The sequence below is a fragment of the Gopherus flavomarginatus genome, chromosome 23, assembly GCF_025201925.1.
Source record: "Gopherus flavomarginatus isolate rGopFla2 chromosome 23, rGopFla2.mat.asm, whole genome shotgun sequence".
NCBI classification, from domain to species: Eukaryota; Metazoa; Chordata; order Testudines; family Testudinidae; genus Gopherus; species Gopherus flavomarginatus.
Window position 1 is genome coordinate 16,879,763 of NC_066639.1, and position 16,585 is coordinate 16,896,347.

Genomic DNA, 16,585 nt, shown 5'->3' on the forward strand with positions numbered 1-16,585 from the left:
TCAACGCGGCTCCTCGTGTCTGGGTGGGGTTTTAGAGAAACTCTCGGTGTGACTGGGGCTGGGCACAGCTGTGTGTCAGGTGCCCCATACCGCACCCACTGGAGATTCCCCCTCCTGCACACAGTGCCGGGGCCAGCCAGGGTCAGCTTGCCAGGGGTCCCTGCGGGAACCGTTGGGACAAGAACGGCCACTGCTAAAGCCACTCCCTGCTCCCCCCACGGCATCCATTGCTCCCTTGTGGGGGGAGAACTCCTCTGTCCCTCCCCTCTTGCATCTCCCTCCGAGAGCCAGGGAGAGAACCCAGGAGTCCTGGCTCCCAGCCCTCCTGCTCTGACTCACCGGCCCCCACTCCCCTCCTAGAGCCGGGGAGAGAACCCAGGAGTCCTGGCTCCCAGCCCCTCCTGCTCTAACCACCAGCCCCCAGTCCCCTCCCAGAGCCAGGGAGAGAACCCAGGAGTCCTGGCTCCCAGCCCCCCCTGCTCTAACCCACCAGCCCCCACTCCCCTCCCAGAGCCGGGGAGAGAACCCAGGAGTCCTGGCTCCCAGCCCCCCCTGCTCTAACCACCAGCCCCCACTCCCCTCCCAGAGCCGGGGAGAGAACCCAGGAGTCCTGGCTCCCAGCCCTCCTGCTCTGACTCACCGGCCCCCACTCCCCTCCTAGAGCCGGGGAGAGAACCCAGGAGTCCTGGCTCCCAGCCCCTCCTGCTCTAACCACCAACCCCCACTCCCCTCCCAGAGCCGGGGAGAGAACCCAGGAGTCCTGGCTCCCAGCCCCCCTGCTCTGACCCACCAGCCCCCACTCCCCTCCCAGAGCCGGGGAGAGAACCCAGGAGTCCTGGCTCCCAGCCCTCCTGCTCTGACCCACCAGCCCCCATTCCCCTCCTAGAGCTGGGGAGAGAACCCAGGAGTCCTGGCTCCCAGCCCCCCCTGCTCTAACCACCAACCCCCACTCCCCTCCCAGAGCCGGGGAGAGAACCCAGGAGTCCTGGCTCCCAGCCCCCCTGCTGTAACCCACCAGCCCCCACTCCCCTCCCAGAGCCGGGAAGAGAACCCAGGAGTCCTGGCTCCCAGCCCCCCCTGCTCTAACCCACCAGCCCCCACTCCCTTCCCAGAGCCAGGAAGAGAACCCAGGAGTCCGGGCTCCCAGCCCCCCCTGCTCTAACCCACCAGCCCCCACTCCCTTCCCAGAGCCGGGGAGAGAACCCAGGAGTCCGGGCTCCCAACCCCCCTGCTCTGACCCACCAGCCCCCCACTCCCTTCCCAGAGCCGGGGAGAGAACCCAGGAGTCCTGGCTCCCAGCCCCACCTGCTCCGACCCCCCAGACTCCCCACAAATTAGACTGAACCCAGGCGTCCGGGCCCCAGGGAAGGAACCACACCCAGTTGCTGTGTCCCCAGGTGCCTTTATTCAGAGCTTGGCCCCCCAGCTGCCGTAGGAAGATGGGGCTGGACCCAGTGGCGCTGGCACTCGCTGGTCACATCGTGCTGTCCTACGGGGAGCCCTGGTGCTGAGGGTTCAGGCCCGGCCCCGTCCCTCCGGTGCCGCCCCCGGCTGTGGGACAGGGCCGTGCCGCCGCTGGGGGGCGCGGCCGGGGGGCTCACTTGGCCAGGGGGTTCCTGAACTTCCGCCCGGCGAAGTGAGCTTTGTCGCCCAGGGCCTCCTCGATCCTGGGGGGAGACAAGGTGGGGGGTGAGCTCAGGTGGGGTGCGGACAGACCCTTGCCCCATTCCCTGCCCCCCTGAGCCAGCCAGTCCCTGCCCTGGGGCCGGGGGGAGCCGGTGCCCCCTAGAGGGGACAGGCCCCTGCCCCATTCCCTGCCCCCCTGAGCCAGCCAGTCCCTGCCCTGGGGCCGGGTGGGAGCTGGTGCCCCCCAGAGGGGACAGGACCCTGCCCCATTCCCTGCCCCCCCTGAGCCAGCCAGTCCCTGCCCTGGGGCCGGGGGGGAGTTGGCACCCCCCAGAGGGGACAGGCCCCTGCCCCCCTGAGCCAGCCAGTCCCTGCCCTGGGGCCAGGGGGGAGCCAGCGCCCCCTAGAGGGGACAGGCCCCTGCCCCATTCCCTGCCCCCCTGAGCCAGCCAGTCCCTGCCCTGGGGCCGGGGGGGAGCCGGCGCCCCCTAGAGGGGACAGGCCCTGGCCCGTTACCTCATCAGCTGATTGTATTTAGCCAGGCGCTCGGATCGGCAAGGGGCCCCGGTCTTGATCTGTGGGGAGAGGCAGAGCCGGGGTTAGGGGCTGTGGTAGGTGTGGGGGGAAGGGGGTGCGGCCGCCCCGCTGCTCACCTGCCCTGTGCAGAGCCCCACCACCAGGTCGGCGATGAAGGTGTCCTCGGTCTCCCCGGAGCGATGACTGACCATCACCCCCCAGCCATTGCTCTGCGCCAGTTTGCAGCTGGAAGGGAACCGGTGGGGCGGGGGGTCCGTGAGTGCAGCTGTGCGAGGGGGGGTGTTATCCAAATCTAACCCCCTCCCTCGACACTGCAACCGTCCTGACATGTGCTACCTAACAGAGAACCCAGGCGTCCTGGCTCCCAGCCCCCCTGCTCTAACCCACCAGCCCCCACTCCCCTCCCAGAGCCGGGGAGAGAACCCAGGAGTCTGGGCTCCCAGCCCCCCTGCTCTAACCCACCAGCCCCCACTCCCCTCCCAGAGCCGGGGAGAGAACCCAGGAGTCCTGGCTCCCAGCCCCCCTGCTCTGACCACCAGCCCCCACTCCCCTCCCAGAGCCGGGGAGAGAACCCAGGAGTCCTGGCTCCCAGCCCCCCTGCTCTGACCACCAGCCCCCACTCCCCTCCCAGAGCCGGGGAGAGAACCCAGGAGTCCTGGCTCCCAGCCCCCCTGCTCTGACACCAGCCCCCACTCCCCTCCCGGAGCCAGGGAGAGAACCCAGGAGTCCTGGCTCCCAGCCCCCCCTGCTCTGACCCACCGGCCCCCACTCCCCTCCCAGAGCCGGGGAGAGAACCCAGGAGTCCGGGCTCCCAGTCCTCCCTTCTCTGACCCACCAGCCCCCACTCCCCTCCCAGAGCCAGGGAGAGAACCCAGGAGTCCGGGCTCCCAGCCCCCCCTGCTCTGACCCACCAGCCCCCACTCCCCTCCCAGAGCTGGGGAGAGAACCCAGGAGTCCCGGCTCCCAGCCCCCCCTGCTCTAACCACCAGCCCCCACTCCCCTCCCAGAGCTGGGGAGAGAACCCAGGAGTCCGGGCTCCAGCCCCCCGGGCCCGGTTTGAGCTGGACGGGGGCTCACGCCTGGATGGACTCGGTGACGGAGCCGATCTGGTTGACTTTCAGCAGGAGGCAGTTGCAGGCTTTCAGCTCCACGGCCTTCTGGATGCGCTTGGGGTTGGTCACCGTCAGGTCGTCCCCCACGATCTGGATGGGCACCTGGGTCAGGAACTTCTGCCAGGTCTCCCAGTCGTCCTGGTCGAAGGGGTCCTCGATGGACACCACTGGGGGGCAGGCACAGGGTTAGACCCAGCCCCCCTGCCCCATTCCCCGCCCCCCTGAGCCAGCCAGTCCCTGCCCTGGGGCCGGGTGGGAGCTGGCACCCCCCAGAGGGGACAGGCCCCTGCCCCATTCGCTGCCCCCCGGGAGCCGGACAGGCCCCATACCGGGGTAGTTCTTGATGAAGCTCTGGTACAGCTCGCCCAGCTTCTCCCCACTGATGTGGCGCGCGGGGTCGTCGGGGGATTTGAAGTCCAGGTCGTATTTCCCGCTGCGGAAGAACTCGGAGGCGGCGACGTCCATCCCGATCACCACCTTGTCGGGGTACCCGGCCTTCTCGATGGCCGACTTCAGCAGCTCCAGCGCTGGGGAGAACACGCCACGCTCAGCCCTACAGACACAGGGCAGTGCCCTGCCCCAGAGCCGGACGCATCTCAGCGCCGGGTGAGGGATCCCTGGGTAACCGGCCGCCCCACCCCAGAGCTGGGCGCATCTCAGCGCCGGGCGAGAGGTCCCTGGGTAACCGGCCACCCTGCCCCAGACCTGGGCACATCTCAGCACCGGGCGAGGGGTCCCTGGGTAACCAGCCGCCCCACCCCAGAGGTGGCTGCATCTCAGGACTGCGCCAGGGGTCCCCGTGAACACAGGAGACCCCAGCAGGCCGTGAACTTTCCTGGCCCAGCAACGTTCACTGGGCTCCCTGCGGCTCTGGTTACCAGCAGCTGCAATAATTATGGCTGCGACATTTCACGAGAGAATCGGGGGCCGAGGCTAAAACCCAGCCTGAGAGAGTCTTGAAACCCAACCGCAGCCCTATAAGCAGCTGCTGTCCTCTTCCTGTCAACCCGCAGCCAGGGAGGGAACCCAGGAGTCCTGGCTCCTGGACCCGCTGCTCTGACCCACCAGCCCCCACTCCCCTCCCAGAGCTGGGGAGAGAACCCAGGAGTCCTGGCTCCCAGCCCCCCCTGCTCTAACCCGCCAGCCCCCACTCCCCTCCCAGAGCCGGGGAGAGAACCCAGGAGTCCTGGCCCCCAGCCCCCCTGCTCTGACCCACCAGCCCCCACTCCCCTCCCAGAGCCGGGGCGGGAACCCAGATGTCTGGTACCTTCATTGTTCTCCAGGATGTTGGGGGCGAAGCCGCCCTCGTCCCCCACGTTGGTGGCGTCCTTGCCGTACTTGGCTTTGATGACGGCCTTCAGGTTGTGGTAGACCTCGGCCCCGATGCGCATGGCCTCCTTGAAACTGGCCGCCCCCACCGGCAGGACCATGAACTCCTGCATGGCCAGCTTGTTCCCCGCGTGCGAGCCCCCGTTGATCACGTTGAACGCCTGTCGGGGGGGGAGGGGGTCAGCATAGAACCCAGGAGTCCTGGCTCCCAGCCCCCCCTGCTCTAACCCTCCAGCCCCCACTCCCCTCCCAGCACCGGAGAGAGAACCCAGGAGTCCTGGCTCCAACCTCCCCTGCTCTAACCTACCAGCCCTCACTCCCCTCCCAGAGCCGGGGAGAGAACCCAGGAGTCCTGGCTCCCAGCCCCCCTGCTCTAACCTACCAGCCCCCACTCCCCTCCCAGAGCTGGGGAGCGAACCCAGGAGTCCTGGCTCCCGGCCCTCCCTGCTCTATCCCACCAGCCCCCACTCCCCTCCCAGAGCTGGGGAGCGAACCCAGGAGTCCTGGCTCCCAGGCCCCCCTGCTCTAACCCACCAGCCCCCACTCCCCTCCCAGAGCTGGGGAGCGAACCCAGGAGTCCTGGCTCCCAGCCCCCCTGCTCTAACCCACCAGCCCCCGCTGCCCTCCCAGCCCGGGGAGAGAACCCAGGAGTCCTGGCTCCCGGCCCTCCCTGCTCTATCCCACCAGCCCCCACTCCCCTCCCAGAGCTGGGGAGCGAACCCAGGAGTCCTGGCTCCCAGGCCCCCCTGCTCTAACCCACCAGCCCCCACTCCCCTCCCAGAGCTGGGGAGCGAACCCAGGAGTCCTGGCTCCCAGCCCCCCTGCTCTAACCCACCAGCCCCCGCTGCCCTCCCAGCCCGGGGAGCGAACCCAGGAGTCCTGGCTCCCAGCCCCCCTGCTCTAACCCACCAGCCCCCGCTGCCCTCCCAGCCCGGGGAGAGAACCCAGGAGTCCTGGCTCCCGGCCCTCCCTGCTCTATCCCACCAGCCCCCACTCCCCTCCCAGAGCTGGGGAGCGAACCCAGGAGTCCTGGCTCCCAGGCCCCCCTGCTCTAACCCACCAGCCCCCACTCCCCTCCCAGAGCTGGGGAGCGAACCCAGGAGTCCTGGCTCCCAGCCCCCCTGCTCTAACCCACCAGCCCCCGCTGCCCTCCCAGCCCGGGGAGAGAACCCAGGAGTCCTGGCTCCCAGCCCCCCTGCTCTATCCCACCAGCCCCCACTCCTCTCCCAGAGCCGGGGAGCGAACCCAGGAGTCCTGGCTCCCGGCCCCCCTGCTCTAACCCACCAGCCCCCACTCCCCTCCCAGAGGAACCCTGGCGTCCGGGGGGCTCTCACCGGAACGGGCAGGATGAGCTCTGCGTTGCCAGCCAGGTCGGCGATGTGGCGGTAGAGGGGCACCCCCTTTTCCGCCGCCCCAGCCTTGCACACCGCCAGAGACACCCCAAGGATGGCGTTGGCCCCAAACTTGGCTGTGGGGGGAGACAGACGGGATTAGCTCCCCCCACTCTACAGTCAGGTAATGGAGAGGGGTCAGCGGGGGAGTGGGGAGCGGTTTGGGGAAGGGGCCGGAGGGGGGATTGGGAGCTGGCACAGGGTCGGTGCCGACGTCTCTCACTCACATTTGTTCTCTGTCCCGTCCAGATCGATCATGAGTTTGTCGATTTTCTCCTGCTCCACGACACTGAATTTCTGTGGTGTGGGGGGACAGTGGGGAGAGGGGTCACACAGGCACCATGGTTAGTGCCCCCCACATCCACACCCTCCATCTAGGACACCTCACACCACTGCCCCCCCCATACTTTGCCAGGCACCAGTCCCCCCAGAGACCACCCTATATGCAGCCAGCCTATTCTACCCAGGGACCCCCTGCAAGATATCTAGCTGCCTCCCCCAGCTAACCCCACTCCTGGGCCCCCCTGCAATTCCCAGATACGCCCTCCCTAGGCACCCCCATGCCCTCTGGGCATCCCCCCATAGCCAGGTACCCCTCCATGCCCATGTACTGCCCAGACCCCCAACACATGAGCACCCCTTACAGGCACGAGCGGGGGGCGTTACCTTCTCCAGAAGGGCCGGCGCAATGATTTTGTTGATGTGCTCAACAGCCTTCAGCACCCCTGGGGGGAGAAGGACAGAGATGTGGGACCCAGCTGGTCGCTACTGCCCCCCTGTCCGAGCTGGGGCCTGGGCCATAGTCATTTGGACAAGCCCAGGTTTCCATGGGATGTCCTGGGACTTCGTTTTAGATCAGGAGCTTTATTTGAATTAATTAACTATATTCTAACGAACTAACAAACCACCCGAGACTGCATCAACCAGCACTTTTAACCAGCCAATGAGCCAACCAATCAATGAAATCAGTCAAGCAATGAATGAAACGGTCAACCCAACCAACCAGTGACCTCTCAGCCAACCAGCCAATGAAGCTCTCAGTCAAGGCTACCAACCAGCCAACCAATCAACCTCTCAGCCAACCAGCCAACTCTAACAACAACCTGCCAATTAACCTCTGGGCCAACCAACCAACCCACCAACCAACCAGCCAATGAACCTCCTGGCCAACCAGCCAATGAACCTCCTGGCCAACCAGTCAACCCACCAATGAACCAGTCAACCAGCCAATCAACCTCTCAGCCAAGCAGCCAACCAATCAACCTCTGGGCCAACTAGCCAACCCTACCAACAACCAGCCAATTCACCTCCTGGCCAACCAGTCAACCCACCAATGAACCTCTCAGCCAACCAGCCAACCACCAGCCAATTAAACTCCTGGCCAACCAACCAACCTTACCAACCAACCAGCCAATGAACCTCAAGGCCAACCAGCCAACCCTACCAACAACCAGCCAATTAACCTCCTGGTCAACCAGCCAATCCCCCAAACAGCCAACCCTACCAACCAACCAGACAATCAATCTCACAGCCAACCAGCCAATCCTGCCAACCAACCAGCCAGCCAATGAAACACCCGGCCAACCAACCAACCAGACAATAAACCTCTCCGCCGAACAGCCAACTCTACCACCTACCAGCCAATTAACCTGGCCAACCAGCCAACCAACCAGCCAATGAAACTCCCGGCCAACCAGCCAACCCTACCAACAACCAGCCAATTAACCTCCTGGTCAACCAGCCAATCAACCTCTCAGCCAACCCTATCCCCCAACCAGCCAACCCTACCACCCAACCAGACAATCAACCTCACAGCCAACCAGCCAATCCTGCCAACCAACCAGCCAGCCAATGAAACACCCGGCCAACCAACCAACCAGACAATCAACCTCTCAGCCGACCAGCCAACCCCAACAACAACCAGCCAATTCACCTCCTGGCCAACCAGTTAACCCACCAATGAACCAGTCAGTCAACCAGCCAATCAACCTCCCAGCCAACCAGCCATCACCAGCCAGTTAAACTCCTGGCCAAGCAACCAACCTTACCAACCAAGCAGCCAATGAACCTCATGGCCACCCCGCCAACCCTACCACCAACCAGCCAATTAACCTCTTGGTCAACCAGCCAATCAACCTCTCAGCCAACCCTATCCCCCAACCAGCCAACCCTACCAACCAACCAACCAGCCAATTAACCTTCTGACCAACCAGCCAACCCTACCAACAACCAGCCAACAAATCAATCAACCAGCCAATCAACCTCTCAGCCAACCCTACCAACAACCAGCCAACAAATCAATCAACCAGCCAATCAACCTCTCAGCCAACCCTACCAACAACCAGCCAACAAATCAATCAACCAGCCAATCAACCTCTCAGCCAACCCTACCAACCAACCAGGCAATGACCCTCTCGCCACCCCTAAGAACAAGTCAATAAACCCACCCCTGAATCCATGGGCCCCTCCCAGGGGCTTGCATCCCCAACTCTTGCTGGGATGACTGGAAACGCCGCCCCCCCCGCCCCCACCCCAATATGGGGTCAAGCTTTGTATCACCTCTGGGCATTTGTCCAGCAAGCGGCAGCACCTTGACCGAGCCCAGGCCCGGCTGTGGATGGAGGGCGGGAGGGCGAGGTCTGTGGGGAGGGAGGGATAAATGTTCCCACCCCTGGTTAGCGTCAGCCCCCTTCCCCGACGGCCTCTCACCTTTGCCCAGGTATCGGGACTTGTCCCCGTCCCGCAGCTCCAGAGCCTCGTAGATACCGGTGGAGGCACCACTGGGGACGGCGGCCCGGAAACGACCTGTGGGGGGGAAGCAGGGGGAGTAACTACCGTGGGTTCCCCCCACAGCCGGAAGAGCCTGACCCCCACCAGCCTCCCTCCCTTCCTGCCTTGGGATCCCCCTGAACTCCAGCCTTGGGATTACCCACCCTGTCCCAATAGGAACCCCCCAACTCCACACCCCAGCCCTCCCCCGCCTCACGCACCCTTGGCCGTGTGCAGATCCACCTCGACGGTGGGGTTCCCACGGGAGTCCAGGATCTCGCGGGCGTAGATCTTCTGGATGGACATGGCTGGTGGGAGAAAAAAAGGGGGCTCAGAACAGCACATGCCAAGGCTTGTCCCCCCCCCATACACAGCCACCCCCTCCCAGAGCCGAGGGGAGAACCCAGGATTCCTGGCTCCCAGCCCCCCTGCTCTAACCCGCCAGCCCCCACTCCCCTCCCAGAGCCGGGGAGAGAACCCAGGAGTCCTGGCTCCCAGCCCCCCTGCTCTAACCCGCCAGCCCCCACTCCCCTCCCAGAGCCGGGGGGAGAACCCAGGAGTCCTGGCTCCCAGCCCCCCTGCTCTAACCACCAGCCTCCACTCCCCTCCCAGAGTCGGGGAGAGAACCCAGGAGTCCTGGCTCCCAGCCCCACCCACCCGGGACCCTCTGTCCAATCCAGAGCATGTCCGACCCCTTTAACATTCACACCTCCACACACACCCTGGGCAGCTGCCAGGGTTAAAAATAGACTCACGCACACCCGGAGGCCCGGCTACTGGAGGAAGAGGTCACCCCATCCCGATAGCGGGGCCCGGATAGGGACAGGCCCTGGCCTCCCTGCCCCCTAGCCCTGCTGGTGCCCCTCACTCCCGACCTGCAGCCCCTGCTAGCCCAGCCCTGCCCCCCTAGCCCTGCCGGTGCCCCTCACTCCCGACCCGCAGCCCCTGCCCCCCCAGCCCTGCCGGTGCCCCTCACTCCCGACCCGCAGCCCCTGCCCCCCCACCCCTGCCGGTGCCCCTCACTCCCGACCCGCAGCCCCTGCCAGCCCAGCCCTGCCCTGCCAGTGCCCCTCACTCCTGCGCCTCCAAAGGGGTAATAGACCAGAGGGGAGGACCCTGGCCCTGGCCCTCACTTGGTTGGGTCTCGTCGCCGGTCGGTGGCTGTCAGGGGGGGTGGGCAGCTGACAGTGCCTGGGCAGTAGCTGCCTGCTCCCTTTTATACCCGAGGTCCCTGGCATCCTCCGCCCACCCGGGGCCAGTTAGGGACTGTATGTAAGTGCCCTGCCTGTGTGGGGACGGGCCAACCCCCAGACAGGCCGCTGGCACCCGCACAAATATGCAGCTGCTTGAACGATCCCAGCGTCCCTCACGCACAGCGCCACCCCCACCCCCGCAGAGCCGGGGAGAGAACCCAGGAGTCCTGGCCCCCAGCCCCCCCTGCTCTAACCCACCAGCCCCCACTCCCCTCCCAGAGCCGGGGAGAGAACCCAGGAGTCCTGGCTCCCAGCCGCCCTGCTCTAACCCACCAGCCCCCACTCTCCTCGCAGAGCCGGGGAGAGAACCCAGGAGTCCTGGCTCCCAGCCCCCCCTGCTCTGACCCACCAGCCCCCACTCCCCTCCCAGAGCCGGGGAAAGAACCCAGGAGTCCTGGCTCCCAGCCCCCCTGAATCAGAGAGAATCAGGCACTGGGGCATTCGGGGACACCCCCCCTTGTCTGACAGGTTATTAGCCATGGGGGCTTCAGGGATGTTCACTTGTGGGGCACTGGGGTGGGGAGGGACGGGGGTCGCCCTCCACCTCGAGATTCTGTGGGTGGGCTGGGAGGGGCAGGGGGCCTGGTGCAGACAAGGAAGCAGGTGGGATTTCACCCTCATCCTCTGCACACCCGCTTCCCCGCTGCTCACTCCTATGGGGGGCGGGGAGATCCCTACCCCCACCCTGCCTCTCCAGACCGCCGAGGCCCTTTGGACTTTCCCTCTAGCCCTATATTTAGCCCCACGGCGAGTTCGCAAAAGGTCAGAGATCCAGGGCGGCCATTCTAAGCAGCGGGGAAAGGACACGGCAACCCGAGACGCTCGCCTCACATAGCGCCTGGGGGGGTCCACGTCCTGGGGCTGCTGGGATACAGGGGTCTGGAGAGACACTGCGGGGGACGGGGGTCTCCAGCCATTCGCACCAGCCCCACTGAGAACCTGAGCCCTGAAGGCATCACGCTGCCCTGTCTGGTGGGTTAGAGCAGGGGGGCTGGGGGCCCGGACGCCTGGGTTCTCTCCCTGGCTCTGGGAGGGCAGTGGGGGCTGGTGGTTAGAGCAGGGGGGGGCTGGGGGCCCGGACGCCTGGGTTCTCTCCCCGGCTCTGGGAGGGCAGTGGGGGCTGGTGGTTAGAGCAGGGGGGGCTGAGGGCCCGGACGCCTGGGTTCTCTCCGTGGCTCTGGGAGGGCAGTGGGGGCTGGTGGTTAGAGCAGGGGGGGCTGGGAGCCAGGACTCCTGGGTTCTCTCCCCGGCTCTGGGAGGGGAGGCGGGGCTGGTGGATTAGAGCAGGAGGGCTGGGAGCCAGGACTCCTGGGTTCTCTCCCCGGCTCTGGGAGGGGAGTGGGGGCTGGTGGGTTAGAGCAGGGGGGGCTGGGAGCCAGGACTCCTGGGTTCTCTCACTGGCTCTGGGAGGAGAGTGGGGGCTGGTGGTTAGAGCAGGGGGGCTGGGAGCCAGGACTCCTGGGTTCCATCCCACCACACGCCTTTCAGGAGCAGGGGCGCTCCCTACTGGCCATGTCTGGAAATTCACCCGATTCTTTTTAGGATTGAAGCATTATAGCTGGGCAGGATTCAATCCTCAACGCTGGGGCAGGGACTGGCTGGCTTAGGGGGGCAGGGAATGGGGCAGGGGCCTGTCCCCTCTAGGGGGCACCAGCTCCCCCCCGGCCCCAGGGCAGGGACTGGCTGGCTCACGGGGGCGGGGAATGGGGCAGGGGCCTGTCCCCTCTGGGGGGCACCAGCTCCCCCCCAGCCCCAGGGCTGGGACTGCCCGGCCCGTCTGTTTGTATGCAGGTGACTCAGGCTGTGGGAATGCCCCTGCCCGTGCAATGCTGGGAGTTGGGGCCAGGCCACCCGCAGCCCGGAGTGGGGTGTCCTGAGCCCCTGACAGCCGGGCTGGGCCCCCGCTGGCTCCCACAGCCACCGGCCCCACCCCAGGAGCCGGGAAACAATTGCACCAGGCCGGGCTGCCAACCGGCTCTGGGGTGTGGACAGGGCAGGCGTGACTCCGGGTCTGGATGGGAGTTGCCAGGAATAAGGGCCCAGAGGGGCTGTCCCCGAGCAGTCAGAGCTGGCCTCCGTGCTTTGCTGGGGTGGGGTGGGGTGGGGGACCCTGGGTCCTTGCAAATTCACGGGCCCCGGTGACACCAATCAGGAAGTGAAGCCCGGAGTCCTGGGGAAACTCCAAAGGGGAGAATTACCTGCTCCCAGAGCCAGGGAGAGAACCCAGGAGTCCTGGCTCCCAGCCCCCCCTGCTCTAACCACCAGCCCCCACTCCCCTCCCAGAGCCAGGGAGAGAACCCAGGAGTCCTGGCTCCCAGCCACCCTGCTCTAACCACCAGCCCCCACTCCCCTCCCAGAGCCGGGGAGAGAACCCAGGAGTCCTGGCTCCCAGCCCCCCCTGCTCTGACCCCCCAGCCTCCACTCCCCTCCCCGAGCCAGGGAGAGAACCCAGGAGTCCTGGCTCCCAGCCCCCCCTGCTCTGACCCCCCAGCCTCCACTCCCCTCCCCGAGCCAGGGAGAGAACCCAGGAGTCCTGGCTCCCAGCCCCCCCGCTCTCACCTCCCAGAGCTGCTCAGGGGGGAAGTGGTTTACTAAGGACACTTCTGCAGTGGGGCTATGGGGACTCTCCCCGCCCGGCCAGCCCCGGGGCCCAAATCCCTGGGCAGCTCCCCGCGAGGCTCCTCTGCTCCCGGCGCCCCCCAGCAAGGACAGGCCCCTGCCCCATTCCCTGCCCCCAGGCAGGCCCAGCTGCCCAGCCCAGCGAGTCAGGGACCCGTCAGCGCCGGGTGTGACTCAGGCCTGGTTCTCCTGCTGGGGCCGCGCCCGCCCTGCGGGGCCCTCGATGCTGACTGTGTGCCCCCGCCCCATTCCTTATGTCACCCCGAAATCCTGGGGGGCCCCAGAGTCATAGGCAGGAGGCAGAGGTGGACGGGGGTGGGGGAAGGAGGGATCAAGGCCACCCGCTCATCACATGCTCCAGGCATCAGGGACACCCCCCCCCTTCCCCACCAGCCCTCATTCCCCTCCCAGAGCCGGGGAGAGAACCCAGGAGTCCTGGCTCCCAGCCCCCCTGCTCTGACCCACCAGCCCCCACTCCTCTCCCAGAGCCAGGGAGAGAACCCAGGAGTCCTGGCTCCCAGCCCCCCTGCTCTGACCCACCAGCCCCCACTCCCCTCCCAGAGCCGGGGAGAGAACCCAGGAGTCCGGGCTCCCAGCCCCCCTGCTCTAACCACCAGCCCCCACTCCCCTCCCAGAGCTGGGGAGAGAACCCAGGAGTCCTGGCCCCCAGCCTCCCCCCGGCTCTAACCCACCAGCCCCCACTCCCCTCCCAGAGCCAGGGAGAGAACCCAGGAGTCCTGGCTCCCAGCCCCCCTGCTCTGACCACCAGCCCCCACTCCCCTCCCAGAGCTGGGGAGAGAACCCAGGAGTCCTGGCTCCCAGCCCCCCCTGCTCTGACCCACCAGCCCCCACTCCCCTCCCAGAGCTGGGGAGAGAACCCAGGAGTCCTGGCTCCCAGCCCCCCTGCTCTAACCCACCAGCCCCCACTCCCCTCCCAGAGCTGGGGAGAGAACCCAGGAGTCCTGGCTCCCAGCCCCCCTGCTCTAACCACCAGCCCCCACTCCCCTCCCAGAGCTGGGGAGAGAACCCAGGAGTCCTGGCTCCCAGCCCCCCCTGCTCTAACCACCAGCCCCCACTCCCCTCCCAGAGCTGGGGAGAGAACCCAGGAGTCCTGGCTCCCAGCCCCCCCTGCTCTGACCCACCAGCCCCCACTCCCCTCCCAGAGCTGGGGAGAGAACCCAGGAGTCCTGGCTCCCAGCCCCCCTGCTCTAACCCACCAGCCCCCACACCCCTCCCAGAGCCGGGGAGAGAACCCAGGAGTCCTGGCTCCCAGCCCCCCCTGCTCTGACCCACCAGCCCCCCTCCCCTCCCAGAGCTGGGGAGAGAACCCAGGAGTCCTGGCTCCCAGCCCCCCCCCCGCTCTCACCCCCCAGGCCCCACCCCCCTTGCCCACAGGTCTGTTTTCCTATCAGGTCTCAAGGAATCCACAGATCTCTGGGGCTGGATTTACTGCCCCCCAGGAAGGGGCCCTGAGGCAGACTCCAATGAAATGGCTGGTCCAGCCCCAGAGACCTGCCCCCCCTGCAGAAAGAGCTGGGCTGGGGGCAGAAAATGCTTATCTGGGAAGCTAATCAGGCAGGGCTCAGGGTGACTAATCTAATTGGTCCACTGATAAGATAAGGAGCTCAAGGGATATTGAGCCTGTATTTCCCTGGCTGAGACCTGCAGAGCACAGGCCCAGCTGCCTGTAACTGGCTGCCCCGCCCCAGAGGTGGCTGCATCTCGGCGCCAGGTGAGGGGTCCCCGGGTAACCCGCCGCCCCGCCCCAGAGGTGGCTGCATCTCAGCGCCGGGTGAGGGGTCCCTGGGTAACCGGCCGCCCCGCCCCAGAGGTGGGTGCATCTCAGTGCTGGGCGAGGGGTCCCCGGGTAACCAGCCGCCCCACCCCAGAGGTGGGCACATCTCAGCACTGGGCGAGGGGTCCCCGGGTAACCAGCCGCCCCACCCCAGAGGTGGGCGCATCTCAGCACTGGGCGAGGGGTCCCCGGGTAACCAGCCGCCCCGCCCCACCCCAGAGGTGGGCGCATCTCAGCACTGGGCGAGGGGTCCCCGGATAACCGGCCGCCCCGCCCCAGAGGTGGCTGCATCTCGGCGCCGGGTGAGGGGTCCCTGGGTAACCGGCCGCCCCGCCCCAGAGGTGGGCGCATCTCAGCGCCAGGCGAGGGGTCCCCGGGTAACCACCCGCCCCACCCCAGAGGTGGCTGCATCTGAGTGCTGGGCGAGGGGTCCCCGGGTAACCAGCCTCCCCGCCCCAGAGGTGGCTGCATCTCAGCGCTGGGTGAGGGGTCCCCGGGTAACCGGCTGCCCCGCCCCAGAGATGGCTGCATCCCAGCAGCTCTGGGCCGGAGGGGGCCAGCATGGGGCTGTGGGGTGTTGGGGGTCACATAGGACCCTGGCCCCATTGGAAGGGGCCCAAAGCGCCCTGACTCGGCCGACCCCTACCCCAGTCTCCAAGCCCCTCCCCCCACCGACAGGAAGTGAGACTCTCCGCCCCTCCCCCCAGGAAAAAGTTGGGCCGCAGAGTTAGGAGTGGAAAGTTTTGCAAACTGTATCCCTCCGCCAAATAGTCCCGCCCGCCCTCTGACGCAGGCCTGTGGACGGGCCAATGGGAGCCCGCCTCTCTGGGCGGGGGGTGTGGTGATCCCCGCCTGTTTTGGGAGCTGTGTGGCCTGGTATGTGTGATTGGACATGGGGGGGGGGGGCGGAGTCACACATGTGTTAGCATGTCAGCTGTGGGGGTTCACATGCATGTCCACACGTGTGTATTCAACACGTGCTTACATGCATGTCTGTTTTGGCATGGTTGGCCCCCGGGTATGGCACACGCTGGGTGTTTGCATGTTGCCGTGTAGGCCCGTGTGCTTGTCCATGTGTGTGGGGTCAGAGGAGGGGGGGGAGACTCCGTGTAATGGCATGTGTGTGTTCACACGTGTCCATGCTTGACTGTGTCTGTGCGCCCAAACACGGGAGCTCGGCCAGGGCACGCAGCTTGTGTGTGTTACTGCGCACACGTGTGTTGACATGTAGGATGTGTGCATGTGGGAGGGGGACACCTGCGTGCCTCGGGGAGGGGGGTCAGACCCACATACGCTGTGGGGATGGGCGGGTAGGATGAGGGGAGGGGTGGAATGAGATGGAGGGGCTCTTGGGGGGCATAGGAGGAAAGAGAGGGGCCACAGTGTTGCATGGGAACCCTTAGTGGGTGCACACGAGGGGGGAAGGTGCAGCGTGAAAAGAGGATCTCTGGCGGGGTATAAGGGGAACAGAGGGTTCTTTAAAGAGGGGGATCCCCTTGGGGGTGCATGAGGGAAAAAGGGGTGCAAAGGGGATGCAATGGGGGAAAGGGGCAGGGTGAAAAGGGGAACCCTCTAGGGGAGGCATAAGGGGAAATGGGGGTGAATTACAAAGGGACCCACTGGGGGGGTATATGAGGGAAAGGGGGATGCTTTAAATGGGGGATCCATTAAGGGGTGCATGGGGGACAGCAGGGTGCCTCAGTGCAGTGTTAAAAAGGAACCACTGGGGCAGTGTATGGGGGGTGCATTCAAAAGGGCAGGCTCCTGCGGGGGTGCATGGGGGAAAGGGGGTGCACTGTGAAAAGGGGACCTCTGGGGGGTGCATGGGGGAAGGGGGTGCACTGTGAAAAGGGGACCTCTGAGGGGGTGCACGGGGGGAAGGGGGTGCAGTGTGAAAATGGGACCTCTGAGGGGTGCATGGGAGAAGGGGGCGCAGTGTGAAAAGCGGACCTCTAGGGGGGTGCATGGGGGAAGGGGGCGCAGTGTGAAAAGGGGACCTCTGCGGGGGTGCACGGGGGAAGGGGGCACAGTGTGAAAAGGGGACCTCTGGTGGGTGGATGGGGGGAAGGGGGCGCAGCGTGAAAAGGGGACGTCTGGGGGTTCATGGGGGAAGGGGTGCAGTGTGAACAGGGGATCTCTGGGGGTGTGCACGAG

The 16,585-nt window shown here is 66.1% G+C and overlaps 1 protein-coding gene and 1 long non-coding RNA gene across 2 annotated transcripts in view; one reads left to right on the forward strand and one right to left on the reverse strand.

Moving 5' to 3' along the window:
• Positions 1–1,382: 1,382 nt before the first annotated feature.
• Positions 1,383–10,010, reverse strand: ENO3 (enolase 3). The gene is made up of 12 exons (XM_050933308.1): positions 9,898–10,010; positions 8,986–9,072; positions 8,705–8,800; positions 6,662–6,720; positions 6,223–6,292; positions 5,939–6,072; positions 4,543–4,765; positions 3,605–3,802; positions 3,241–3,442; positions 2,280–2,388; positions 2,143–2,201; positions 1,383–1,667 (listed from the first exon to the last, which is right to left on the reverse strand). The coding sequence occupies exons 2-12, from the start codon at positions 9,068–9,070 to the stop codon at positions 1,598–1,600; spliced, it is 1,305 nt and encodes a 434-aa protein (XP_050789265.1). The 5' UTR covers positions 9,071–9,072; positions 9,898–10,010; the 3' UTR covers positions 1,383–1,597.
• Positions 10,011–13,043: 3,033 nt separating this feature from the next.
• The window catches only part of LOC127039637 (uncharacterized), a 53,144-nt gene continuing 49,602 nt past the window's right edge, over positions 13,044–16,585 (forward strand). The window contains exon 1 of the long non-coding RNA XR_007771248.1: positions 13,044–14,467. This is a non-coding gene — a long non-coding RNA (uncharacterized LOC127039637). The remainder of the gene's footprint in view (positions 14,468–16,585) is intronic.

Excerpts from the sequence above, each read along its gene's own strand:
- ENO3 (XM_050933308.1), bottom strand. The coding sequence starts at position 9,070 with ATGTCCATCCAGAAGATCTACGCCCGCGAGATCCTGGACTCCCGTGGG. Across the intron at positions 6,721-8,704 it reads GTCCCGATACCTGGGCAAAG|GGGTGCTGAAGGCTGTTGAG; the intron begins GTGAGAGGCCGT and ends TTCTCCCCCCAG. Across the intron at positions 3,803-4,542 it reads CATCCTGGAGAACAATGAAG|CGCTGGAGCTGCTGAAGTCG; the intron begins GTACCAGACATC and ends TGTTCTCCCCAG.